This window comes from Vigna umbellata, chromosome 1, assembly GCF_029865625.1.
Source record: "Vigna umbellata cultivar VRB3 chromosome 1, Vumbellata_1.0, whole genome shotgun sequence".
In the NCBI taxonomy this organism is placed as follows: Eukaryota; Viridiplantae; Streptophyta; class Magnoliopsida; order Fabales; family Fabaceae; genus Vigna; species Vigna umbellata.
Window position 1 is genome coordinate 80,402,549 of NC_142165.1, and position 24,221 is coordinate 80,426,769.

The following is a 24,221-nucleotide window of genomic DNA, read 5'->3' on the forward strand; positions in this document are numbered from 1 at the left end:
ACCGACAGATCTGACAGTAAGGACGCAAAGTTACTTTACCATGAATCAAGGAATCAACTTTAAACCATGTCTAAAAAAAATGATGGTTAACTAGTTTACGTTAGATTTAAGTCTATAAATATATAATAATAATAATAATAATAATAATAATAATAATAATAATAAAGATGTTCAAAAGTCGATCACAAGTGGTCGTTAAAGATTACAGTCCATAGTAATAATAATAAAGACTATTCTTCGGCGGAAGGCAATCGTAAGGAAAGCTCAATGGAAGGAGCTTTCACCTGGAACAGTAGGGGAGGAGAAATCTCTCTTTCATCAGGAATGAGAGGGATTGGAAAAAGATCCAACGTCACCTGATCTGAAACCGACAACGCTATCCATGCAAGATCTCCAAATAAATAAAATTAGAAATGTTAAAATAATAATAATAAATAAATAAATAAAAGTAAAAATACAACATATCTTACCATTCATAAAAGGTGGCAAGAGGGGTAGTGGAGAGTAAGATGTGGTGATGGTGCTTTGCTTCAAGCATCGTTGCTTTTCACGATACCCATAATTTTGAAACCAACAATAAACGCTATACTCTCCAATTTCCCCATAAATTTTAAGTTTCGTTGCAATCTCGTGCACTTGCTCTCTATTTGGATTTCGTATCCCATATGCAAAAAGGGCCTCTAGTAGGGCAACTTGTTCTTTAGTAGGACTCCATCGTTTATATCCCAGCTTGTCTTGAACTTCCAAATTTTTAAAACTTTTGTTTATTTTTCTAAGAAACAAAAGTGCAGAAATATTATGTTTGTGTCAAAAAGGGTTGATACAATTAGTTTTCTTTTAACTCAATTAGTTTTCTTTCTCAATATAATATATGGGTATTCTTTTTCTTCTTAAAATTGACTTTCAAAAGAAGCTTTCTCAAATGTACTAAAATTTTCAAATTTTTTAGAATGTTTTTAAAAGTTAAAGGTGTAAATAACATTTTTTGTTTATTTTACTTCTTAGTTAATGTCTAGTTTTCCATCCTTTATTTGGTTTGTTTTCAGAGTTTGATTGTTTTGAGAGTTTGAGACGCTTAAGGTAAGGTGCTTTAGCTAGTTTATTTATAAGTGTTGAAATTTATTATTCAAATATATTTGAAATCTGTAATTTAAAATGATTTCAAATTTAAAAATAAATTATACAATTTGAATTCATAATAATACTTTTAAATAAGTATTTTGAAAAGAACTTAGAGATACTATGATATGAAATTTAAAATTACAATTTTAAATTAAATGATGGAACAACATAGTGAGGTGTTTCATTTTAATTTTATAATTAATTAAAGAACCCCAAATTTGGTTCATGCAAGAAGCCATTCCTATCTCATGACAACTACTTTCATCACCTCAGGAACCAAGTTGCACGAACCCCAACCCTAACTCCTCTTTTTTTAACATATGTTAAAACATTGCCACATAATCCATTTATTTTGTCGCAATTTTAATTTTACACGTCATTTAACCTCACAGTGTCACACAATGACAAGAATTGGACAGATCATTATGTTTTGCCTAGGGGGCACCTACACCGTTACATTTTTGACGTTATAAGCAAAAAGGATTAACTTAACCCATTTTTACACAAGTTGGAACCATTTCTAATTTTTTAATAAACGTATAATCACTTTGAACATTTCTCCTTTTCGAGAGACCAAAAGAGATATTAAGAACAGGTGAGAAACATGAACTAAAAATGAAACAAATATGGGAGTGCCAAGAACAGAAGAAAGTGTAGAAAGCAAAATTGGGTCAACCAAAAGCCCTTTTAGACAAAACAGGGTGAATTGAAAGTGGTTGGTGTGAGGCATGTTCTCTTGATAAAGACAAAAAAAATTGTGAATCTCTGGAAGTAGGGAGAAGTAGAGAGAATTGGGATGGTCCATCTGGTGTGAATTCCGTAAAAACTTTGTAATTTTATAATATTAATTTATAAATTTTATATTTTTTTATAAATTTTATATTTTTTTATAAATTTCATTAGTTACATTCATATTTTTCAAAATTCATTAAAACTATAAATAATCATCTTCAATTAATATGGTTTAAAACACTTTTCCATGTTAGGTATGAAACTATCTTTTTTATATATCTTTGAATCGAGTTGTATGTGCGTGACTAACTAATAATAATAATACTTATTATTATTATTATTGTTAATAGTATTATTATTATATAGTTTAAATAATAAAATTAAAATTGGGTTAGCCCAAAGTCCTTTTAAAAAATTTAACGTTTTATATAGTTTAAAGATCATATATTAAACGTTTTATATATTAAATATTTTTTGTTTTCTAAATGGTGTTTCTATTAACGAGTCGACAAAACACTAAGCGTAACAACATAAAAAATCTAAAGAATCTTATATGCAAAATGTAAGAATTCACCTATGAAAAGAGTCACGTAACTAAACATAAGTGTAGGTAGAAAGAAAGGTTGCTAAGGGATGGGCCACGATCATTTAACGACTACACACATCTTATAGACTAATGAACAACACTAACAAAAGATAACTGACTACGTATTATTCTATACAATACAAATAAGAAAATAAGGTATAAGAGAACCGCTAAGAGAAAGTGTAACACCCCGATTTAGGCGTTACAATTTATTTTCCACAAAATACATATGTAATTCGTCTTTAACAAATTTCAACACCCATAAAATATTAAGTTCTTTATTACAGCACAAGTCTTCTGAAAATAAAATTCCACACAGTTCATAGACTTCTGAAATTTAAAATTTCTCACAGTTCGGAAATTCAAACACAGATTTATTTTAGAAATTCCCCATGTCTCCTTTTCCCCACAGATCTCTCATCTTCTAAGCGAGTCCAGAACCATCTGCTAATTCATCTGATATAGTTTCTGCTCCCGTATAATATCACACATTATACGATCATCGCATTCACATGCACAAACACAAACACAAACAGTAGGGTGAGCTAACCGATTCAAGAAATATACATCATCCACAATCTTACTAACATCACAAGTATGGCAATCAGTCAAATACATGCATCTCAAACATACTCAAAAACCAACTATTACACTGATACTTTATAATATTTCTCCAGTCAAAATCATCAGTCGATTCACTAGAGTCAATACAATATATTATTAATCTGCCTACTTACCAAAGCACAATAGTCAACAATCCTTCTGTCTACTTACCAAAGTAGTATAACCATGATATACTGATTACTTACCAAAGTAATCTAACAAGGTGATTTTTATTATCTACTTACCAAAGTAGCACAAACCAAGTTCTTCTGCCTACTTACCAAAGTAGCGCAGCAAGATAATACTGTCTACTTACCAAAGTAGCACAGTATAGTTAATCTGCCTACTCATCAAAGTAGCCCGATTTATATCATTCTCTTTATCTCTTCATTCATCATCTCATCCTGCCTACTTATCAAAGTAGCGCAAATCACCCTGCTTACTTACCAAAGTAACGCAGACCCAACATCTTCTCGCCTACTTACCAAAGTAGTGCAAACCAAGTTCTTCTGCCTACTTACCAAAGTAGCGCAGCAAGACAGTACTGTCTACTTACCAAAGTAGCTCAAATTAACCAAATTACATTTTCCTAACATATCATTCATAACCAATCACATTCCATCTCAACCACTAATCCCAAACCAATCATGTTCAACAAGCACATAATAACCAATTAACATATCCCAGTTTCAGTTCTGCCTACTTACCAAAGTAGCACAAATTAACCAAATTACCTTTCTCAACATATTATTTATCAACGATCTGAACCAATCAAACTAATCAACAACATGTTTAGATCATATGGTAAGATTTTCAGTCCAATCCAACGGGTAATGAGGCGGAAATCATCAATTTTGTATAAATGATCCAAAAACATAAATTAAGCAATATTAAGATCCCTGAGAAGATACGAAATTAATATCTCTAAATCTGTAACTCCGATCTAAAATCCGAACGGTCTAAGTATGCCACTATCTCTTAGGAACAACATACTAAAAGTTCAGATTAATCTAACGGTTATCTAAGTAGATATGGAGATTTTACCGAGGTAACTCAGAGACAGAAATTTAAGTGGTTCTCGGTTAAACTCAAAATGCGGAATGAATTCCTCTAAGCACAGACATCTAATTCCAAATCTGAACGGTCAAGATCACCTAATATGTCTTATGAACTACATACTAAAGTTTGGGCTCAATCTAACGGTAAATGGAATATATATGAAATATTTACCATTATAACTTAAGAACAGAATTGCAGTGTTCATCAAATATTTCAAACTTTCGAAATTTCTTTCTCTAAACAGAGACCTTCAATTCCAAATCCGATCGGTCAAATTGTAATAATGTATTCTAAGAATCATATATCCAATTTTCAAGTTGATCTAACAGTCCCATAAGTCAGAATCTATACTTTACCAAGGGAACTCAGTAGTAGAACTGCAAGGGTAATTAATTCACTCAAACATGCAGGATATATATCTCCAAGTACAGACTACTAATTACAAATCCGAACGGTAAAAGTGTATTAATATGTCTTAGGGATCATATATCAAATTTTGAGGTTGATCTAACGGTCCAATAGGTCAGAATCTATATTATACCGAGACAACTCAGTAACAGAACTACAGGGGCAACTAATTTACTCAAACTTGCAGGATTTATTTCTCCAATTACAGACTTCTATTTTCAAATCCGAACGGTCAAAGTTTAGTAATAGGTCTTAGGATTCACATACTAAACTTTTAGCTAAATCCAACGGTGAAAACAATTAATAGAAATTTTTCACCACAGTAACTCGAAAATAAGAAATTATAATCATGAAACCCAAATTTTTCACAAGTCAATAGATGACTACCATTACCAAATTTTACACATTCATACTCATATTCATGATCATAATCAAGAAAGGATTAGCTCCCCTACCTCTTCTCCTTGCAAGAAATTCTTCACTCTTGATACATCTAGACCACCACCTTTGCTTGTTTTCACTTTCAATTTCAAGGAAAATTCTAACTTAAATCTCTCTTCTTCCAAGAGAGCAATTCTTCTCCTCCTTGCTAGACCAAGTCAGTCTCCACACTTAGAACACTTAGGATTTTCGTTCACCTCCCACCAAGGACCTCTCTACTCTCCCCCAAAACTCCAAATCTGATTTGGAATTAAAGAAGATGCCTTAGACAACAAAGGACCTATGCACTTGGTACTTAGCAATAATAAACAACCAATGAACCATCCTAAACCATTTTTTTTTTCAGCCCTAAAACATGGTAGGAAAGTCTCCAAAGGTTCCAAAATGTTCTCCTAGTTCAGAACACAACCTACCCACTCCAAAAAAATCGCAACTTGTAAAAATGTACCTAAAATTAAGGTTGGACGCTAGCCCCTGGACAGCAACACTGTCACGTTTTCCCCAGCTCAGTTAGACACCTTCCCGAAGTCCAAAATATGTGTATGAGTAGTCAAATTGAAGCTCTTTGAGTCTAATTTCCAATGAAACAAGAATCAACTCAATTGGAGTTCGGTAGAGAAAGTAATAAGCAAAACAGTCATCATAGGTCAAAACTGAACATACCTGAGCGTGATTAACGTTTCCGAGTTTTAATAATTTTACTGCAGCTAGCCCGGTAGTCCAAAAATTTATATTTATATGTCCAATTAAAGATATTTGAGTCTAGTTTCCAATAAAACAAGAATCAACTCAATTGATATTTTCTACAAAAAGTTATAATTAAAATAGTAAACCATGTCAAACCTGACAGGATTCCATTTTACATTATAACTTGAACTTTTTACAACTTGGTAAATTCTTGAGGTTCTAGGGTCTTACATTCTACCCCCCTTAAAAAAATTTTCGTCCTCGAAAATTAAGATGTTACTCAAACAAATGAGGGTATTCTTTTATCATATAATCATCTAGCTCCCATGTCATCTCTTGGGTTTCCTCGTTCCAAAGCACCTTCACTGTATGAATTTCCTTTCCTCGTAACTTCTTTGTTTGAACTTCTAACACCCTTACTGGCATCACTTCGATAGTAAGATCTTCACGCACTTGAATGTCATCTGTTTCCAAAACATGAGTCGGATCAGAGACATACTTCCTCAGCTGCGACACGTGGAACACATTATGCAAGTTCGCCAACTGTGGTGGTAACGCTACCTCATATGCTACTGGTCCAATCCTCCTAAGAATATCGTAAGGACCAAGAAACTTTGGTGACAACTTCCTTGATTTAATAGCCCTACCTATGCCGGTAATTGGTGTCACACGTAGAAACACATGATCTCCTTCGTTGAACTCAAGAGGTCTTCTTCTCTTGTCTGCATAAGATTTTTGTCGACTTTGTGTTGCACGCATCCGGTCTTGTATCAACTTGACTTTTTCTGTTGTTTGCTGCAATAACTCGGGACCTACTGAAATTGTTTCTCCATCCTGAAACCAGCACAAAGGTGTCCTGCACCTTCTCCCATACAATGCTTCATACGGTGCCATTCCAATGCTCGCATGAAAGCTGTTGTTGTATGTGAATTCCACCAAAGGCAAAACCTCACTCCAACCTCCCAAATGATCCAATACACACGTTCTCAGCAGATCTTCCAATGACTGAATAGTCCTTTCAGTTTGTCCATCTGTTTGAGGATGATATGCTGAACTCATTCTTAACTTTGAACCCAAAGCCTCTTGCAATTGCTGCCAGAACCTTGACGTAAACCTTGGATCCCGATCTGAAACAATGCTATTTGGTACACCATGCAATCTCACTATTTCCTGAATATACAACTCTGCCAACTTCTGCATTGACATTCTCAGGTTGATTGGCAAAAAGTGAGCACTTTTCGTCAATCGATCAACTATTACCCAAATGGAATCATGACCCTTCAATGATCTTGGTAAGTGAGTTACAAAGTCCATCGAGATGCTGTCCCATTTCCATTGGGGAATATCCAACTGTTGTAACATTCCACCTGGCCTTTGATGTTCTATCTTAGCCTTCTGACATACCAAACAAGAAGATACAAACTTTGCCACATCCTTTTTCATCCCACTCCACCAGAAAGATTCTTTCAAGTCTTTGTACATCTTAGTCATACCAGGATGTATGCTAAGACGACTCTTGTGTCCTTCTTCTAGAATCATCTTCTTCAACTCATCCTTTGCTGGAATGCAGACTCTATTCTTAAAACGAATAATACCATCTAATCCCAAACTGAAGTCTTTAGCTTGATCCGTTCCCAACAACTCCACTGTATCTTGTAGACTTGTGTCTTCCTTTTGTCCCAATTTGATCTCTTCCAAGAAATCATTTGTGATCTTTAAATGACAACACCAAAGGTGATCTTGGCTCAGCTGTAATCCCAAGTTCATATCTCTGAACTTTTCTATTAATTCAAACTCCTTCACCATCAAAGCTGACACATGCATTCGCTTCCTACTCAAAGCATCGGCTACAACATTTGCTTTCCCTGGATGGTACTGTAACTCAAAATCAAAATCCTTCAAGTACTCCATCCACCTTCTCTGCCTCATGTTCAACTCCTTCTGATCGAAGAGATACTTTAAACTCTTGTGATCACTAAAGATTTGAAAACGTGATCCGTAAAGATAGTGCCTCCAAGTCCTCAAAGCAAAAACCACAGCCGCTAATTCGATGTCGTGCGATAGTTCCTTTCATGCACCTTCAACTGTCTCGATGCATAAGCTACTGGTCGCTTCTCCTGCATCAATACACAACCGAGCCCATGGTATGAAGCATCACAAAACACTTCAAAAGCTTTAGAAGTATCAGGGACTGCTAATACTGGAGCACTTGTCAACCGTTTCTTCATCTCTTCAAAACTTGTTTCACACTTGTCGGTCCATAAGAAAGGTTGTTCTTTACGAGTCAACTGCGTCAAAGGACCCACTATCTTGGAGAAACCTTCGACGAACTTCCTGTAGTAACCAGCTAGGCCCACAAAACTTCTTACTTCTGACACCGTCTTTGGACGTTCCCACTTTAGCACTGCCTCCACCTTCGTTGGATCTACAGAAATTCCTTTGGCAGAAATCACGTGGCCAAGGAATTGTATTTCCTCCAACCAAAATTCACATTTAGATAATTTCCCAAACAATTGATGCTCCCTAAGAGTCTCCAACACAATCCTCAAATGTTCAGCATGTTCTTCACGATCCCTTGAATATATAAGAATGTCGTCTATGAACACAACAACAAATTTATCTAGCCACGGTCGAAATATTCGATTCATGTAATCCATGAATATAGCAGGAGCATTGGTCACTCCAAACGGCATCACCACATACTCGTAGTGACCGTAACGTGACCTGAAAGCCGTCTTCTGACTATCCTCTGATTTGACCAAGATCTGATGGTAACCAGACCTCAGGTCAATTTTTGAAAACACACCAGCTCCTCGCAACTGATCCAACAAGTCATCAATTCTTGGTAGTGGGTACTTGTTCTTAATCGTCAACTTATTCAGCTGCCGGTAGTCGATGCACAACCTTGAACTACCATCTTTCTTCTTTACTAACAAGACTGGAGCTCCCCATGGTGACACACTCGGCCTGATAAACCTTTTCTTCAGTAGTTCCTCAATTTGTCTCTTCAGCTCTGCTAGCTCTGTCGGAGCCATCCTATACGGAGCCATAGACACTGGTCCAGCTCCTGGTACCAAGTCTATAGAGAACTCCACTTCCCTGCTTGGTGGCAACCCTGGTACTTCATCTGGAAAGACATCCTCGAACTCTTCCACTACTGGGATACCCATCGTCTGAACCTCAAAACTCTTCTTCTCTTGAGCTACCAGTACAAAACACATGGCCCCATCACTAACATCCTTTAGAACTTCTTTGGTTGAGATCAGTTCTAAACCATCCGAGTCTGGAAAAACCAATCGTTGTTGTCCACAGTCAAGAAGAACGTGATTGGCGGTCAACCAATCCATTCCCAGAATTACATCTAAGCCTTCGAGAGGTAAGGAAATCAAGTTCACTTTGAACTTGCGTCCGAAGACTACAATCGGGCATCCAACACAGATTGAACTGGTTGAGATCTGACCCGATGTTGGTGTCGAAACCACCAATTCATACCTTAGATTACTCACCGGTATACTGAAGTCTTTCAAACAAGTAGAAGAAACAAAGGAGTGCGTAGCTCCGGAATCAAACAATACATGCACACATTTACCAAACAAAAGGCATGTGTCAAGGATGAGATTACCTGGCTTTGCAGCCTCTTCACCGGTCAAAGCGAAAACTCTTCCAGCTATCTTGGGCTTCACGCCTGAAGAACTTGGTTGTTGTGGTGCATATGCTATCTTCTTCTCAGGACAAACATGAGCGAAATGTCCTGGCTTGTTACACACAAAGCACCTCTTCTCTTCAACCTTCACTCCAGAGAGCTTAGGACAATCCTTCTTGTAGTGCGCACCACCGCATTCAAAACATTTCACGGCTGTTCGCATAAGCGGTTGGGGTCGCTGATATGGCTTCTTCCATGGCTTTCCTCTAATAAACTTGTCCTTCTGAGTCTTGTCAACTCGGTTTCGGTTCATTTCCAGTAACTCCACCTTTTTTGTCTTCTCAACTAAGGCTGGAAACTTCTTGATTTCAAGAGGTACAATCATTCTCCTCAGGTCATACCTCAGACCCTGCTCAAATCTTTGACACTTCCACCCTTCCGTCATGTGCTGACTATAAAAACGGATAAGATACTCAAACCTGTCGATGTACTCTTGCACTGACATCCCACTTTGACGCAAGGCCAAGAACTCTTGCTCCCTTTCGATCTTGGCACTAGTCGGGAAGTACTTTTCCAAAAACTTGTCCTTGAAACTGTTCCAAGTAATAGCCTCTTCATCAGATTCCATCAGTCGCTTCATACCATCCCACCAGTACTCTGCTTCCTCTTTCAGTATGAAGGTTGCGTAATCTAGTTTTTCCTCATCTGTGCACTTGATCACATGAAAGATCTTCTCAATGTCCTTGATCCAAGCATCTGCTTTATCTGGCGTAGCTCTTCCATTGAACCTTGTTGGGTCGTGCCTCAAAAAGTCATTCAGCCTCGAATAAGTCCTCGGTTCCTGAGTGGTATGCTGCCTCTCCATTGCGTTGATCATCCGATCAACAGCCCGATTAAAATCATCAATTGGAGGTGTTTGACCAACATTGTTAGATCGACGTGCCATGTTCTACCATATACGTCAAAAGAAATTAATTTAAACACAAGTCAAAACAATGCATATCTCTACCTTTCAAACCAACGCTCTCCAAAAGAGCTACAAAATAATCACAACAAATCACAGAGTCACACAACAGAAGTTAACGAGCTCACTTCCCAAAAGCCCCAAAAGATTTTTGAAAACCATGGCTCTGATACCAAACAGATTATCTACTTACCAAAGTAGCATAGCGTGGAACACTCCGCCTACTTACCAAAGCAGTGCGGTTTATGTCAAATTCACCTCTCATTTTCCCACCTACTTACCAAAGTAGTGTCCGACTTCAAACCTCTCCTCTCCCGACTTACCAAAGTCGTAGGAAAATAAATAAAATTTCAGATTTACAATTATGGCAATAATGCCTATACCACCCATCCAAATTTACCATCAACTTATTTACAATTCATGATTTAACTCAAATAATTATTACAACTCAGAATGTTCAATATAATTAAATTTTCTAATATAGAATATATTATATTACTCATCCTCCAATCTCCAAAATACAACTACACTTACAATTTAAGAATATAATTATCCAAGTTTTTACCCAATACAAATAAATTTACTATTTCGTGAAAATATTACTCTTCACTCATATCATTAATTACAGATCTGAACGGTCAAGATCACCTAATATGTCTTATGAACTACATACTAAAGTTTGGGCTCAATCTAACGGTAAATGGAATATATATGAAATATTTACCATTATAACTTAAGAACAGAATTGCAGTGTTCATCAAATATTTCAAACTTTCGAAATTTCTTTCTCTAAACAGAGACCTTCAATTCCAAATCCGATCGGTCAAATTGTAATAATGTATTCTAAGAATCATATATCCAATTTTCAAGTTGATCTAACAGTCCCATAAGTCAGAATCTATACTTTACCAAGGGAACTCAGTAGTAGAACTGCAAGGGTAATTAATTCACTCAAACATGCAGGATATATATCTCCAAGTACAGACTACTAATTACAAATCCGAACGGTAAAAGTGTATTAATATGTCTTAGGGATCATATATCAAATTTTGAGGTTGATCTAACGGTCCAATAGGTCAGAATCTATATTATACCGAGACAACTCAGTAACAGAACTACAGGGGCAACTAATTTACTCAAACTTGCAGGATTTATTTCTCCAATTACAGACTTCTATTTTCAAATCCGAACGGTCAAAGTTTAGTAATAGGTCTTAGGATTCACATACTAAACTTTTAGCTAAATCCAACGGTGAAAACAATTAATAGAAATTTTTCACCACAGTAACTCGAAAATAAGAAATTATAATCATGAAACCCAAATTTTTCACAAGTCAATAGATAACTACCATTACCAAATTTTACACATTCATACTCATATTCATGATCATAATCAAGAAAGGATTAGCTCCCCTACCTCTTCTCCTTGCAAGAAATTCTTCACTCTTGATACATCTAGACCACCACCTTTGCTTGTTTTCACTTTCAATTTCAAGGAAAATTCTAACTTAAATCTCTCTTCTTCCAAGAGAGCAATTCTTCTCCTCCTTGCTAGACCAAGTCAGTCTCCACACTTAGAACACTTAGGATTTTCGTTCACCTCCCACCAAGGACCTCTCTACTCTCCCCCAAAACTCCAAATCTGATTTGGAATTAAAGAAGATGCCTTAGACAACAAAGGACCTATGCACTTGGTACTTAGCAATAATAAACAACCAATGAACCATCCTAAACCATTTTTTTTTCAGCCCTAAAACATGGTAGGAAAGTCTCCAAAGGTTCCAAAATGTTCTCCTAGTTCAGAACACAACCTACCCACTCCAAAAAAATCGCAACTTGTAAAAATGTACCTAAAATTAAGGTTGGACGCTAGCCCCTGGACAGCAACACTGTCACGTTTTCCCCAGCTCAGTTAGACACCTTCCCGAAGTCCAAAATATGTGTATGAGTAGTCAAATTGAAGCTCTTTGAGTCTAATTTCCAATGAAACAAGAATCAACTCAATTGGAGTTCGGTAGAGAAAGTAATAAGCAAAACAGTCATCATAGGTCAAAACTGAACATACCTGAGCGTGATTAACGTTTCCGAGTTTTAATAATTTTACTGAAGCTAGCCCGGTAGTCCAAAAATTTATATTTATATGTCCAATTAAAGATATTTGAGTCTAGTTTCCAATAAAACAAGAATCAACTCAATTGATATTTTCTACAAAAAGTTATAATTAAAATAGTAAACCATGTCAAACCTGACAGCATTCCATTTTACATTATAACTTGAACTTTTTACAACTTGGTAAATTCTTGAGGTTCTAGGGTCTTACAGAAAGGTCTTTATAAAAGACGCACCATTAAACGGTTTAGCTATTTAATGTGAGTCTTGCTAAATGCACTCGTGGCATGCCTAGTTAAATAAGATAGACGAAATCTTATCATAAGATGATATTTTGGGTAAATGCACTAAAAAGGACAAATCTTGTTCCAAAAACACATGATAAAAGATGTCTTACTAAAAATGCTCTTAAACTCAACGAGTATCTACTAAACAAAGTGTCGTTAGGAGAAGTCTCCCATAGGCTAAATGATACCATGTGTCAAACGTGTTTTCATCCAACAATGAAGCTCTCATAAAACATTTGGTATCTTCACTAGAAAGCTCAAACAATCAAATCCTACCTGAACGGTAGAGAATGCGAAAAGCGTTAAATGTCATTAAATGTTCAATGTTCAAAACTAGCAAAAGTAATAAAAGAAAGAACATATTTGCTGCATGCATATATACTCTACCTTCTGCAGATTGCCTATTACAAGTGTCAACCTGCTCTATCAAGTACAAGTCAGAAATAAATGTTAAAGACAAGAAGACACTTATGGAACGATCATCTCATCAAAAGTCACGCCAAAGAGATAGTACAATCTACTTTTGATGAAGTACTAAAAAAGTAAGTTTGCTCTGACAAAAAGACATCAAGCTATGACTGCATCTATGACAAAGCTATGAACTCGAGGACAAGCTTCATCTAACAGATATATTATCACCAAATCTTAAGGACAAGCATCGTCCACCGGTTACATTGTCAAAAGATTAATGGTGAAACTAGTGTTGAGACCAGTAGTGGTTGATATTCGTTTTAAACCAGAAATGGTGAAACTTGTGTAATCTTTGTTAAAGATTAGTGGAATCCTTTAAGAGGTCTTAAGGAAGAAGTGGACGTTGCTCAGGTTGAAACGAACCAATATAATAGCGTCTAACAACTATTGTAGACCGTTTAACCCATGCAAAAGTCATTAAACATTGTAGTGAATAAACATTATTTTTCTAAACAACATAAGTATATGGGAAATTATATCTAGACTTATCATCTTTATTAATTCATGATTTGGTACACTTGCTAATTTTGTAACATGATACAACTATAAGACTCAATATATTTTTTTATCAAACATATGGATTCATGTCTTATATCCAATGATCCATTGTAAACATTAAAAGTTATTAAAAAAATATTATGTAGTTGAATATTTTTCACTAAAATTAGTGTTATAATTATAATAATTTTTTTTCTCAAGAATATTAACCTTCTTAGAGTCCATAAAAACATATATACTCATTACATAACTTTGACCATGTTGAGCAGGTATTAAATAGTCATAAATTTAGTCTATGAATATCCTAATTTAGGATACTACTCTAAATTATATAGATATTCCCTGCACAATAATTGTTGTCTTAAACCTTATCATGATCCTTACCTTTAATAATGCACTATACTAAATTATGACTTTTCAAATGTAGAAAGTCATGTGTTAACACAAGCAAACTAAAGGACTCTTACTTTTCAAATGTAGAAACTCATGTATTAACACAAGCAAATCAAAGGACTCTTCCTAAGTTCAACTAACCTACTTAAGACATTTTAATATAGTTTCAAGCATTACTAAAACTTTATTATTAGGATACATCATACATTATTTTAGTCAATAATTTATAAACACAATATAAACAAATATGAACAAATAATTGAAAAATATAAAGATAATAATATAAACAAATATGAAAGAATAATTGAAAAATATAAAGATAATAATAAAGTATATAGATAACTTCTTTTCATCAATGTTTGTTTAATTAAAATTTATTTATTTTTATGCTTTTTTTATATAAATTTCTTGAATTATAAGCATAATATTTAAAATTAAAACATAAAAGAATAATTCAAACAAAGGCTTTAAATATAATTTAATTAAAGAAACATAAAGAGAAATGGACTAGTATATAATTAAAAATAAATTAAATAAAAAATATAAACAAACTAAAGAACTGAAAAAGTATAGTAGACAGAATATAGTTAAATAATAAGAATATAAATAGTAAAAGGATCAATATATCATTAAAAGTAAAATTAAATAATAAAAACTTAAAAGGACAAAAAGAACCAATATATTACTAGAAGAAAAATAATGAGTAACAATAATAACAACAATAACAATAATAATAATAATAATAATAATAATAATAATAATATTAATATGAATATAAAATTATTTAAATTATAAAAATAGTAAAAATAAAGTTAAGAAGAAAAGGACCATTGTTTATATCCCAACTTGTCTTGAACTTCCAAATTTTTAAAATTTTTGTTCATTTTTCTAAGAAACAAAAGTGCAGAAATATTATGTTTGTGTCAAAGAGGGTTGATACAATTAGTTTTCTTTTAACTCAATTTTGTCCATAGTCTAGTTTGAAGTCCAGACCAGATGTATCCCGGTCTTCACAAAGGATCTTACCAGATTTAGGGTACGTAGCATTGTTCACGAAGGGAGGTTAACAACAGTTTTCCAGCTTATATACCCCATTATTAGTTTATTAGTATAAAAAAAAGTGAAGAGTGGTGAAATAACAAAACAAATAAAAAAGTATAACAAGAACAACGAACGGACGTAAATGTAAAAGAACATGGATTAAAAGAAAGCTTAAAGGAAAGAAGGAACAAAACGAAAGATTGAGAGGATGAAACACTTACAAGAATGCGAAAACAAAAGGCATACTTAGAGAGAGAGGTTCCTCACAAAATTAGGACACTCTCGAAGGACACTCAAGGATAGCAAACTCACGCTCCATTATGAGACTCAAGTGTCGCTCAACGCGGAGGAATACTCTAGTTATAGCCAAACATTTTCACTGTAGCAACAATTTCGGTTGTTGCTACCGGTTGTTTCACAGTGTTTGATATTTAAATAATAATAATAATAATAATAATAATAATAATATTGGTATACGTGAGAAGTATGAAAAATTATTGGATAAATTTCTTGTGTATGGTATTTTGATTTGTGAAAGGGCTACATGTTTGTTATACATTTTTTAATAAAAAGTAAAAAACAAAAAAAAGAAAAAATTGATATTTCAATTGCAATTGAACTCAAAAAGTATAAAAGACATAAATTTTAGAAAAATAAGTGAAAAATTGATTTTTTTAAAAAAGGAAATACATAAATTTAGGAAAGAAAAAAATTACAAAAATTCGGTTTTTACATTATCTAACAAAAATTTATTAAGTCTGAAGTTGTTTAATTTTTTTTTCTATAGTTAATATAGATAAGAGAAAAATAAACATCATACATTGACATATATACTAACTAAACTTCAAAGTTATTGTTTGAAGTAAAGAATAATTAGACTGTGGAGAAGGATTGAGAAGAAGAACATAAATAAATATAATGATAAGAGAATAATTTTATTTAGTTTGAATATGACATTATAAGTGTGGAATTATATATTAAATGAAAGAAAAGGTTGTAAAAATATCTCAACATGGATAATCGCATAAGCATTCCCCTTTAAGGCTACAATGAGCACTTGCACCTGCTCCATATTTCTTGGGGCAATCAACGAAGCAATTATCAATTTCACAATCGTCAGATAGCATCACTTCACACACTTTTCCTTCTATCATTTTCAATGGCCCTTGGCTTTCTGTTTCACAAAACATACATAATATATTTCAATGTTAAACCATGACTCTTAACTTTACAAACTTATTTTAAACCAAAAATCAACTTTCAAACCTTATATCACATACCAATCTCAATGGAAACAACTATTAGAATCAGCAATACCAAACACACCTTCATCTTCTTTCTCTTAATTATAGTTTCAAACACTACTCATTGTCTTATATAGATATAGATATATGTATGTTTTCATGGAATTAATAGCCGTATAATTTATTTATAGAAAGTTTTAATTTTATCATTAATGTAATTATGTATTTATATTATATTCATAAATATTTTCTTTTTAACGGTTTCAAAATATATTTATAAATTAATGTACGTTTATATTTTTTAATTATAGTTTTAACAATAATGTATAGTAGACTTTAGATAAAAGATTCAAAAAATAGTCTTGTTTTTTTTTTCTGGAAAAGAGTATAATGTTTCGACCTATTATTTAAAGTTAGAAAACTACTCTAAGGTTTTTCTTTGAACCATTTCATTTTATTAAGATTTTCGTAATTTTTTGTAAGGCTCAAACTTGTTGTTTTTGGTGTATTTTTATGTTTTTTTTTTTCACTTTATTACAATTTTGTGAGACAAAATTTACATTTCCCAATTTTACAAAATTTTAGAGTTTATCATTAATAACATCATCCTCTTAGTTTTCATATATATGTTCATATAATTTTGTGTCTATCTTATTTTGTTTCATTCAGATAGAAGTTATGTGTTTCCAACTTAGATTATCAATTGTATAATCTAAGAAGCTTTCTCAATATAATATATGGGTATTCTTTTTCTTCTTAAAATTGACTTTCAAAAGAAGCTTTCTCAAATGTACTAAAATTTTCAAATTTTTTAGAATGTTTTTAAAAGTTAAAGGTGTAAATAACATTTTTTGTTTATTTTACTTCTTAGTTAATGTCTAGTTTTCCATCCTTTATTTGGTTTGTTTTCAGAGTTTGATTGTTTTCAGAGTTTGAGACGCTTAAGGTAAGGTGCTTTAGCTAGTTTATTTATAAGTGTTGAAATTTATTATTCAAATATATTTGAAATCTGTAATTTAAAATGATTTCAAATTTAAAAATAAATTATACAATTTGAATTCATAATAATACTTTTAAATAAGTATTTTGAAAAGAACTTAGAGATACTATGATATGAAATTTAAAATTACAATTTTAAACTAAATGATGGAACAACATAGTGAGGTGTTTCATTTTAATTTTATAATTAATTAAAGAACCCCAAATTTGGTTCATGCAAGAAGCCATTCCTATCTCATGACTAGGGATGGCAAAAAAATCCGCGCCCGCGGATATCCGCGGATAAAATCCGCGACGGATAGTTGGTACCCGCGGATATTTACTATCCGCGGGTTGCGGGTAGCGGGTTTTTTAATACCCGCTTATAAACGGGTCGGGTGCGGGTATTATACTATCCGTATCCACGGATATCCGCTACCCGCAAAAAATAAAAATAAAAATTTAATTTATATTTTATTAAGTTAAATTTAATTAAAATTAACATTAATTTATATTTTATAAAGTTAAATATAATTAAAATTATATTTTAATTTATATTTAATTTAATATATATTATATTTTATATATTTTTTGTAATTTTATTTAAATTTTATTATAATATTTTATAAAAATATATTTTTTTAAATATTTATGGGATATCCACGGGTATCCACGGATATCCGCGGGTTTTAAAATATCCGCGGATATTTTTTAAGCGGATATCCGTGCGGGTAGCGGGTCGGGTAGCGGGTGGATTTTTTTTTATCGGGTCGGGTTGCGGGTAGGCACTATCCGTGCCCGACCCGATCCGTTGCCATCCCTACTCATGACAACTACTTTCATCACCTCAGGAACCAAGTTGCACGAACCCCAACCCTAACTCCTCTTTTTTTAACATATGTTAAAACATTGCCACATAATCCATTTATTTTATCGCAATTTTAATTTTACACGTCATTTAACCTCACAGTGTCACACAATGACAAGAATTGGACAGATCATTATGTTTTGCCTAGGGGGCACCTACACCGTTACATTTTTGACGTTATAAGCAAAAAGGATTAACTTAACCCATTTTTACACAAGTTGGAACCATTTCTAATTTTTTAATAAACGTATAATCACTTTGAACATTTCTCCTTTTCGAGAGACCAAAAGAGATATTAAGAACAGGTGAGAAACATGAACTAAAAATGAAACAAATATGGGAGTGCCAAGAACAGAAGAAAGTGTAGAAAGCAAAATTGGGTCAACCAAAAGCCCTTTTAGACAAAACAGGGTGAATTGAAAGTGGTTGGTGTGAGACATGTTCTCTTGATAAAGACAAAAAAAATTGTGAATCTCTGGAAGTAGGGAGAAGTAGAGAGAATTGGGATGGTCCATTTGGTGTGAATTCCGTAAAAACTTTGTAATTTTATAATATTAATTTATAAATTTTATATTTTTTTTATAAATTTTATATTTTTTTATAAATTTCATTAGTTACATTCATATTTTTCAAAATTCATTAAAACTATAAATAATCATCTTCAATTAATATGGTTTAAAACACTTTTCCATGTTAGGTATGAAACTATCTTTTTTATATATCTTTGAATCGAGTTGTATGTGCGTGACTAACTAATAATAATAATACTTATTATTATTATTATTGTTAATAGTATTATTATTATATAGTTTAAATAATAAAATTAAAATTGGGTTAGCCCAAAGTCCTTTTAAAAAATTTAACGTTTTATATAGTTTAAAGATCATATATTAAACGTTTTATATATTAAATATTTTTTGTTTTCTAAATGGTGTTTCTATTAACGAGTCGACAAAACACTAAGCGTAACAACATAAAAAATCTAAAGAATCTTATATGCAAAATGTAAGAATTCACCTATGAAAAGAGTCACGTAACTAAACATAAGTGTAGGTAGAAAGAAAGGTTGCTAAGGGATGGGCCACGATCATTTAACGACTACACACATCTTATAGACTAATGAACAACACTAACAAAAGATAACTGACTACGTATTATTCTAAAATTCACAATACAAATAAGAAAATAAGGTATAAGAGAACCGCTAAGAGAAAGGTCTTTATAAAAGACGCACCATTAAACGGTTTAGCTATTTAATGTGAGTCTTGCTAAATGCACTCGTGGCATGCCTAGTTAAATAAGGTAGACGAAATCTTATCATAAGATGATATTTTCGGTAAATGCACTAAAAAGGACAAATCTTGTTCCAAAAACACATGATAAAAGATGTCTTACTAAAAATGCTCTTGAACTCAACGAGTATCTACTAAACAAAGTGTCGTTAGGAGAAGTCTCCCATAGGCTAAATGATACCATGTGTCAAACGTGTTTTCATCCAGCAATGAAGCTCTCATAAAACATTTGGTATCTTCACTAGAAAGCTCAAACAATCAAATCCTACCTGAACGGTAGAGAATGCGAAAAGCGTTAAATGTCATTAAATGTTCAATGTTCAAAACTAGCAAAAGTAATAAAAGAAAGAACATATTTGCTGCATGCATATATACTCTACCTTCTGCAGATTGCCTATTACAAGTGTCAACCTGCTCTATCAAGTACAAGTCAGAAATAAATGTTAAAGACAAGAAGACACTTATGGAACGATCATCTCATCAAAAGTCACGCCAAAGAGATAGTACAATCTACTTTTGATGAAGTACTAAAAAAGTAAGTTTGCTCTGACAAAAAGACATCAAGCTATGACTGCTGTAAGACCCATAAAAAAATATATATATATATATATATATATATATTTCTAATAGTAATTTTTAGCATTTTATTAGTAATAATAATTTTAATGGATAGAAAAATGTATATTTTTGGATATAAAATTATAGTAATTCTAGAGGGAGAGCTTCAAAATTTTGATAACTTATTTAGGATTTTTTTTAGAAAAGTGAATAGTGAATAGTAAATAGTAAATAGTAAATAGTGAATAGTGAATGGTAAAAAAAAAAATATTAAAATAATTTGTGGAAGAGAACACTCCACGTAGAATTAATCATTCAGAGATAAGAATGGTGAATAAAAAAATAATTTTTGAATAGTAAAAATGAATAGTAAAAGTGAATAGTAAAAATGAATAGTAAAAATGAATAGTAAAATTTTTGGCTATAAATAGCCAAGGGGGGAGGCTGAAGATTTACACCAAAATTCTAGAGAAATTGTGAGAGAAGAGAGTTGGAGGAAATTCTAGTTGAAGAGGGGAAATTCTGGAAGTTTCCGGAGAACGGTTTGAGAAGAGGAAACTAAGTCTGGAATAGAGGTAAGGGGAGCTACTTTGAGTAATTCCTTTTATATTATCTTGAGTCTTGAATATGCTATATTTTGCTTTTGTTTGATCTTAAATCTTGAATATGGAATATTTTGTTTATGTATGATCTTGAATTTAAATGAGAGTATGCTTTTGTGTTGATATCCGAGTGTGATAGTTGTAAATTGTGATGTTGAATATGTTATGCCATTTGTATGTTATTAGTTGTTTATTTTTGTAATTTGGAAGGATTAGAAATTGTCTAACCGGCTCTGCCAGATTCAATTTCTTGTTTCCCCAAACATTTTATTGTTTTCCTTATTTATTTTTATTGTAGTTTGGAAGGATTAGAAATTGTCTAACCGGCTCTGCCAGATTCAATTTCTTGATTCCCCAAATTTTTTTTATTTCTTTCCTTACTTATTTTATTACATTTTTGGAAGGATTAGAAGTTGTCTAACCGGCTCTGCCAGATTCAACTTCCTGTTTCCCCAAACTATTTATTGCTTTACTTATTTATTTTATTGCAATTTTTGGAAGGATTAGAAGTTGTCTAACCGGCTCTGCCAGATTCAACTTCTTATTTCCCCAGACATGTATTGTTCTTGTTATTTAATTATATCGTATTGTTGGATGGATTAGAAGTTGTCTAACCGGCTCTGCCAGATTCAACTTCTTATTTCCCCAAACATGTATTGTTCTTGTTATTTAATTATATTGTATTGTTTGATGGATTAGAAGTTGTCTAACCGGCTCTGCCAGATTCAACTTCTTGTTTCCCCATAAAATTTTATATTAAGATTATTTTTATGATTGTCAAATATTGTATTCTTCTATGACCATTTATAGTAATATTTTATTATTGTTAATTATTTATAATTATCTTGTATGAATTCTATTATGGATGTTTATTGTGATGAATTTATTGAATGAGTTTGTTGACTGAAATTGATCTTGTTGGAAGGTTTGGAGAAAGGGTTCTGTAATAACTTGTACATGGGTATTAAATATACAGATACTGTTTGAGGTTGTTGTGAGAGGAAGTAAAATATTAAAATTAGGTATTTTAGATTTAGAGCATAAGAGAACAAGGTAGATAAATTAAATAAATAAATTGTAAATTATTAAGGGCCTCCCTTTGTTGGTAGGATAGAGGAACCTTAAAAACCTGAGTTGGCACATCCCTGATCATAGAGCAGCCCTGGCCTGGTCCAGTCAGTTGTGACTAGTCATATGTGCTGGCGTCGAAGGTGAGTTTGATGCGTTCAGACATCTGGGTCCTCTCCGGTGACCAATTGGGGTAAAGAAAGATCTCTAATAGGATGAAAATAAAATAAAATAAGTCAATTGTAGATGCATAACGTTATCATGGTAAAAACTTCATATATATTTATTTGTTATTACATTGAGCCCAGACTTTATTATGTAGTTCCTAAGATATGTTGATATATTTTTGTTGATCCATAATCTTTGTTTGGTGAAAATATGTTGAGTTATACTCGTTATGGGCAAAATGAGTTTATAATATGAAGCATGATATTTGGCAATATGTTTAATTTATTGATACCAAAACGGGTTATTATGAATTCATGATTAAAGAATGAACATGATTGAGTTAGGTGGATAAGAGGGTATGAATTGTTGGTTTTATGAAATGTTGGGGTGGATATGAGAAATTCATTACTTATGAAATGATGTTACTACCGGGAGTAGTATGATCGAGTTATACCATGAGAGTTTGGTATGAACAAAGTAACATTGAGGTTTATAGAAGCAGGCAGAGAGGGGTCTGACCATAAGGCTTCAGAAAGTAAGACATAGTATATAAGTGAGGCTTAAGGAAGCAGGCAGAGAGCGGTCTGACCATAAGGCTTCATGAGTAAGCATGGTACACTTGTAAGATTTATGGGAATGAGGAAGATGATTTTGATAATGATGAATTAATGACATCGGAATAATGATATTTTATCAATTGCAAAAATACATGATTATAATATTTTTATTAAAAGTTTAATGATTTTATGATATGGTTGGCTTACCCTTATTTGTTTGTACTATGATCATATAACTCATGTTATATGTGATTAGATAATGTTGCAGATGCGGTTGAAAAAGCTTAGAGATGAGAGAGATGCGGGGAAAAACTTTCAGGAATTTTTGTAAAAAGAATAAATTTGTATTGGGAAGATTATGTTGTGTAAAACTTATAAGTTGAAATTTCAATGGTGAAGACTATATTGTTTAAAGTTTGTATGTTTGGTATTGTACTTTGGAGTAATTGAAATAAAGTTTGATTGTTTATATGAGATATTAAATTAATTTAGTCTCTACTATCAGTAATACCCTTTAAAATATTTGGGTGTTACAACTGCCATCTATGACAAAGCTATGAACTCGAGGACAAGCTTCATCTAACAGATATATTATCACCAAATCTTAAGGACAAGCATCGTCCACCGGTTACATTGTCAAAAGGTTTATAAATAGAATATCCTTGAAGAAAAAGAAAAAACTGAAGATGAGGATTGATTCTTATGGAATGAAAAGAAAAATCATCATCATGGAAGATCAAGAGTTCTCTTAAAACTATCTAGAGTCAGATCCTGTTGAGTAAAAAGAAAGAAAGAGAGAGAGAGAAAAACTTAAAAGATTAATGGTGAAACTAGTGTTGAGACCAGTAGTGGTTGATATTTGTTTTAAACCAGAAATGGTGAAACTTGTGTAATCTTTGTTAAAGATTAGTGGAATCCTTTAAGAGGTCTTAAGGAAGAAGTGGACGTTGCTCAGGTTGAAACGAACCAATATAATAGCGTCTAACAACTATTGTAGACCGTTTAACCCATGCAAAAGTCATTAAACATTGTAGTGAATAAACATTATTTTTCTAAACAACATAAGTATATGGGAAATTATATCTAGACTTATCATCTTTATTAATTCATGATTTGGTACACTTGCTAATTTTGTAACATGATACAACTATAAGACTCAATATATTTTTTTATCAAACATATGGATTCATGTCTTATATCCAATGATCCATTGTAAACATTAAAAGTTATTAAAAAAATATTATGTAGTTGAATATTTTTCACTAAAATTAGTGTTATAATTATAATAATTTTTTTTCTCAAGAATATTAACCTTCTTAGAGTCCATAAAAACATATATACTCATTACATAACTTTGACCATGTTGAGCAGGTATTAAATAGTCATAAATTTAGTCTATGAATATCCTAATTTAGGATACTACTCTAAATTATATAGATATTCCCTGCACAATAATTGTTGTCTTAAACCTTATCATGATCCTTACCTTTAATAATGCACTATACTAAATTATGACTTTTCAAATGTAGAAAGTCATGTGTTAACACAAGCAAACTAAAGGACTCTTACTTTTCAAATGTAGAAACTCATGTATTAACACAAGCAAATCAAAGGACTCTTCCTAAGTTCAACTAACCTACTTAAGACATTTTAATATAGTTTCAAGCATTACTAAAACTTTATTATTAGGATACATCATACATTATTTTAGTCAATAATTTATAAACACAATATAAACAAATATGAACAAATAATTGAAAAATATAAAGATAATAATATAAACAAATATGAAAGAATAATTGAAAAATATAAAGATAATAATAAAGTATATAGATAACTTCTT

At 32.3% G+C, this 24,221-nt stretch overlaps 1 protein-coding gene across 1 annotated transcript; it reads right to left on the reverse strand.

The window, feature by feature from the left end:
• Positions 1–230: 230 nt before the first annotated feature.
• Positions 231–795, reverse strand: LOC148206539 (WUSCHEL-related homeobox 4-like; the record flags this gene model as incomplete). The annotated part of the gene is made up of 2 exons (XM_088108049.1): positions 231–391; positions 471–795. Coding segments are annotated over 2 exons (486 nt in total), but the record flags the coding sequence as incomplete, so codon positions are not given.
• Between the last annotated feature and the right edge of the window lie 23,426 nt (positions 796–24,221).